The sequence below is a fragment of the Stigmatopora argus genome, chromosome 1 (assembly GCF_051989625.1).
Source record: "Stigmatopora argus isolate UIUO_Sarg chromosome 1, RoL_Sarg_1.0, whole genome shotgun sequence".
NCBI lineage: Eukaryota > Metazoa > Chordata > Actinopteri > Syngnathiformes > Syngnathidae > Stigmatopora > Stigmatopora argus.
In genome coordinates this window covers 19,372,017-19,378,016 of record NC_135387.1, presented here as the reverse complement: position 1 = coordinate 19,378,016, position 6,000 = coordinate 19,372,017, and the positions used below count along the sequence as shown (strand labels likewise).

Genomic DNA, 6,000 nt, shown 5'->3' with positions numbered 1-6,000 from the left:
ATCTAATAGCAACTCTGCTCTTGTTGCTTATTCAATATATTTCTCTTTCAATTAATGGGATTTTACTTCACTTCAAAATATTGAGTGTAAAGTTCCTCCAATTTACTCTATATGACTGGTCGGGGTCTTTGGCACATTGACCATACTTTCATCATCTTTTGTGACAGACCGGTTGAATCAACGGCCTTTAGACACGGGATAGTGGTCTATGGTAGTAGAAAATGAATCAACCGGATTGGAGTTTCACACAGATGACCCCTTTTATTCCTTTTTCAAACCAAGCAGTCCTCCTGCCTTTGTAAATTCCCATCCTCAGAAGGGGTATAATTTTTCTACTTTTTGAGATGCAAATAGACGGCTAGCTCTGCACTCTGCGCTCCGCATCCGGGAAGGCTGTTCTTTCATGTTCAGTCTCTCCGATGTGGAGGTCACTGCATTTGCCTTCACACTTTAGCTGAGTTTTTGTCCAAGCGATTTTGTCCTTGATTCAACTTTTGCAAAATAGCATGACCTGAAGGTCACGCAGTGTCTAGACACATGCTATGTTTGCTTATCACGCTTTCTGAGGTACCACTGTACTGTTCACCTTTTGAGAAATAACATAACATGGGCTGTAGCGTATGTGTAGGCTGCTTTATGTGGTGGAATAACAATCAATATACGTATGGGAAACAGTGTCCGTTGAGACGCCAGGTCATTTAAAAAACGTCAGAATAGACCATAGCATTATTTTTGTAGATTGAGATCAATTGTCACCATGGGATTGGAATTACTTTTACAATGCTGGTTTACAGGTCTGTTTAGAAAATGCCAAATAAAAATTATGGACCATTTGAACCTTTGGTTTGTCCTTTCTGTGCTGTGATTGGTCAAACTGTGCTTAGTAAAGGGTCAGGGAATTGGAATTTGTATTTGAGCAACCCAAAAATGCAAAGAATGGTCAAAGCAATCTTTTTAGCGAAGAAGAATATTTAGCTTATGTTTAACATTATAACTAACCTTTGTGCTTTTGGGTAGTGCATTGTCTTGATAAAAATATTTGTATATCATATCATCCATAATAATATTTGAATATTGAAACAATATTAAGAGTCTGTCTGTCAACAGCTCATAGCAACTTGCACGCAAAAATATGCAAAACAATTCAAAAAATTCCAGTATACAGTATATTTTTTCTTCACATGCTTTTTTCCTTAAATATATATGTATATATAATATATATTACAGTCCTTATCAAAATAGAAATTGCTATTTTAGTGTGATCAATATTATAATATGACAAGCCATAAAATAGAGGATGGAAAACTTGAGGGGGGGGGAAGACTTGAGGTCTACAGTCTAAAAGCTCACCCCAAAGAGAACAAATGCAACAAAATCGAAATACGTTAAAATGTTCTAAACACATCATTTGCAAAAGGTATCACCAACATGATACAACGGCACATTCTAATAATCTACGTACTCTCTCCCCTGGCCCGTTTTCTCGCAATCCGTGACTTCACTCACCACTCGGACAGCAAACAACGTGAGCTCAATCACGAGCGTCTCATCATCTCAAGCTGTTCCGGAAAGGAGTCACATCTCTCCTTGGTTTGAATTTTCATCACCGAGCCATTCTCCTCTCGAGAAAGTGGACAAAGAAGATTCACACGGCATCGCTTTGGGAGCGCCGGCCGGGCGAATACGGCGGCGGGACGGGATTGGGCTTGATGGCTCTTCTCTTCATGTAAGATATGAGCTGGTCGGGGATCTCAGCCAGGACGTCCTTGGCCAGCCGGGCCATGCTCAACACGTGGTTGCCCGTGCGGTCCATGTAGTCCCTGAAGGGGACGAACTGGATCGCCGGAGGGACAAAAAGATCCGTCAGTAGAGCAATCCTTCACTTTTCTACATTACCGTCAACACAGTTTATGCGATTATTTTTCACCTGTACAATGTCTCTCTCTGCCAATTTTCCACGAGAGGAAATTCGGATGTCGTCACCGTCCAGCTCCACCATGGCTACGCAAACAAAGAACACAGTATTGAAGGAACATCAGGAATGAACTTGTTTGCTGCCACTGATAGCTGTCAAATCAATCATGTAATAAATGAGGTCACAATTTGGGCATATTGGATAATTAAGTCTCCTGTGAGGCTGCATGCTGGTGAATATTTACATGATGTGTGTATACTTCCTCTCCACCATTTGTGATGATGATGATGTCACGAGTTGGGGATTTAGGTGTGTCAATGATCGGTGATTGGCTGACTCACCGTCAAATTCAGCTTGTCCGACCCCGACGATGATGATTGACATGGGCAGTTTGGCAGCCTGTGGGGAGTGACAAGGTGTTTATTTTAATCCAGTGGCTTTAAAATGTTTTACACTTTAGGCTGGTTTGAAGGCAGCCACAAGAAAAAAGTCCTGCATCGCACCTACGTATGAGAAATCTTTGTTCAATTGATTGGAAATATCGAATTCCCGCACACCCCGTGGCTTCTAGGCAGTAACTGGCTTCTCTAAAATCCTTGGAATGCGTGATTTCTGGAACTCAGTTACATTTGCCTCTATCTCTGACACTTCCAATTACATCACTTCAATCTTCATCTTCTGGCTGGTGCACTCCACGAGAGCTGTTCCACGGTGTTAAACAGCCGAGCTACTGAATGCAACGTAAAGATCAAATCCATCTTCTTTTTTCCCCACAGTGCTAGCCACATCATTTACACCGGTTTCCAACAGCATGCGCAAACAGTCAAGAGAAAACACAAAATATCACTTGGATTATTGAGATCTTAGTGAATCAGGCCCTTAGAAAAATACAACTGTTGACGGATTCCCATGGAAGGAACTGATAAAAACAATAAAAGAGAAAAACATCAATGATAGATGAGATCATAAAGGTTTCATGGGTTCATTTGAGAGCGCATAACAGCACAGTTAGTCTCAAGCGTCCCTGGACCTGAAAGAAAATACGTTATTGAGCAAAAGGACCCCCAAAGTGTGGCTTTATAACCACCATTAAGTATTTCCATTATGTGGATTTTGAAAACGAAATATAGGAGACGCATTTAGGTCCAAATAAAACTGGGCTTAGACCCATGATAGTGGATAACCAATAGTCCTCCATTGAGCACAAAATATATATTATATTGTCACATCATACAGGACTAATATGTCTGTAATTATATACATATATGTTAAGGATGTCCTCGATCTAGAGAGAAAACGTACAGCGACGGCAAAGGAGTCAAAAAAATTAGCACCCAAAAAGGTTACTTCATCACATTGGATTATTGTTTAAGTATATGTAAAACAAAATAATGAGATTTGACATAGTTTCCTACATTGAATACAACATATTTTTAGGTTTTGACACTTAAGCAAATAAAGAAGCACTGTATAAGACCATGTAGTGTTGAATTATAGTAGTAAACCAAAATATTGGGCCAACTTTCTGTTGGCCAAAAATACCAAAAAAACGTTTTAATTTCACCTTTTAAATCCATCAATCTTGAGGCAACATCATGCTGCATGAAACAAATATTGCACGACTCTAAAAATGTTTATTGATTAAAAAACTGAGCGCGCTACCTATTGGTCATAATTTGGAGCAATAAATGTTCCGATTCAATTAAATTGCCAATGAGATGAGTGTTGCCCCTCATGCCCCTCAATCAGAAAAATGAAAATAAAAATTTGTCGGGTAAAAAAGTGCTTTTTCAAGACGGATGTACACATATTGCACACATGAAGTGAACAGATCTAAATCAAAATGCTTGTTTGTCCTCGTCTCTGGTGAGAACTCTCATCTTATTAAACATCTCTCAGCTGCAGACGTGTATATACCAACAGTTAAAAAGGTGTGTAACAAGTACTTCTTTTGACATTGAAACAAAAGCATTAACATTTTAAGAGGGAAGAAAATTCTTAAACAAGGGCCAACACATTAGAAAGTTAAAAAAGAAGAAGAAATAATTGCATATGCTCACTTTAGGGGAAGAGTTTCTACATACCTTCTAAATATAGTTTGGGTAGAAGTTGTAGCCGTGGCAACTAGTCCAAAAAATATCTTCCTATATCTCTATATATTGGCTGTCAACCAGTCTACTGTTTGTCTATGTTTTGTATTTCCATCCTCCCAAGATGTATAGTTCAGTGGTAAAACAGCCACCATTTTTAGCATCAAGATAAATGATTTATTAAGATATGTTTTTTTTCTGTCTGTGTTGCAGTGCAGTCTTCAGGAATTCCACCCTTTCAAATGGCCTGTAATTCAATGATATATGCTTGTAGGGGGAATACACTTAAAGTAATAAAAGTAGGTCAGTCTTCCTTCCCGAGGGGGCTAAGACGGGTGAGGTAGTGGGAGGGGGAGGGGGAGGGTGTTGGGGGGTTGGTGGCTCTTGCTTGTTAACAATGGATGGAGAAAGTCCAAGGTATTATCTTTTCTGCATCTGTTCCAGCCTGATTTATTCTCACCGTCTTGCAGCTACATTCACAGCCATTGGTTGGCCCTTCTATGAAATTTTTCCACGGTTAAATTGCATCCTTAGAAGGGACATTGAGAGAAAATATTAAACCCGTGTGCTTTTATACCACAGCCTACATCTTAAAGCTGTCCATTTACTGCAAAAAGGGTGTGAAAATGATAATTTGATTGGGAATTATGCATGGGTTCTGATTTTTTTTAAACCTCCACAGAGATTCAAGTGACCGTTCTCCAGACTGAACTTTTCAATAGACTAATTCTAGTGTCTCTGGGTAGATAAGTCACTGTACATGCAGTGACAAAAATGCACATAACAGTCTTTTAGAAGTGGGAGGAGTGCCAGCAAATGAACAAATGTTTAGTCCTTGCCAACGCTTCTGTTTCAGATGGAAAGAACATCTACTAGTACTAAACATATTGAAGCAGAAGCAGCAGAAGGCTGAAAAGTACCACATGGTTGTACAGATATCAGCATCAGTGTCATTAAAAGAATTCAAAATTCTGCACACAGAATCAAGTGAAAGATGGCTATCCAAACTATCATCATGGCCGCTTTACATCTAATTTGCAAGTTAGGTTTACTCGGGTTCAGCTTCATTTCTGCCAGCAAACGCGCCCTGAGAGTCAGCACGAAATCATCTGCGATGCTAAATCTGGAAAAAACATCAAAGGTATGAAGAAACCCCGGAGGCTGCCTTCATTGACACTTGAATCTATTAGTTAGCTCTAAATCAATGTTTCAATTAGTATCAAATATGCTCTGTGACGCAAACGCACCAAAATCAAGAGGAAGTACTCGGTCATGAAAACTTGTCGCAGGTGAAAGTTTGCGCTCCAGGTTGAAGCAGCACGGCGTTGAGCAGAGCAGCAGACAAGATCTTAAAAGGAAGGTGTGGCTGTTCCAATGGTTTGATTAACAGTCGCAAATTCCCTTTAAACCCAGTCTGCTGGGGGTCGACGGGAAGCCATCTGCATGGTTCGTGATGCCCACCCTTCTCGGGATGTTATCGATTTGCCCACTATGGTTGTCATTTGCATACAGGCAAAAAAGCAGAGGTCCATTTTACATAATGCATCTGTGATATTTTCCCCATATGCTCAGATTAGCATTCCTAAAAATGTGCTGACGACGTTCCATGTTTTTTTTTTTGGAACTCATTTTCAGTCAACACGCATTCTTGCTCCCCTTGTGAAATTGGGTTTTTCTAATTGAATAATTGAACTTGCTGTCACGCTTTTCAGGGCCTGTTCATGCATCTCTGAACAAGAGACATGTTCGTCTTTATAGCTGCAACACTAATTACTGTTACACCATTCACAGTGTGTGTATCAGTAACACACGTTAGCAGTGTGTGCTAATTCGGAGCCAGAATTGGAATAAAAATGCTGGTACAGAAATAACCAAAACAGCTAAATGAAAATAAAAAAATGACATCTTTTGGGACACTACAGTGACTTTCAAATGAAACCAATTTGGCCAACTGCGCCTGCAATAATCCGCTACACCACAGGTGTCAAAGAGCCG

General features: G+C 39.9%; 1 protein-coding gene across 2 annotated transcripts in view; it reads right to left on the bottom strand.

Moving 5' to 3' along the window:
• The window catches only part of cpne5a (copine Va), a 54,581-nt gene continuing 48,581 nt past the window's right edge, over positions 1-6,000 (bottom strand). For both annotated transcript variants that reach the window (XM_077607241.1, XM_077607250.1), the window contains 3 exons: positions 2,257-2,314; positions 1,928-2,001; positions 1-1,834 (listed from right to left, as the gene is read on the bottom strand). In XM_077607241.1, coding sequence (XP_077463367.1) covers positions 1,646-1,834; positions 1,928-2,001; positions 2,257-2,314 — 321 coding nt within the window. In that variant the 3' untranslated portion in view covers positions 1-1,645. The remainder of the gene's footprint in view (positions 1,835-1,927; positions 2,002-2,256; positions 2,315-6,000) is intronic.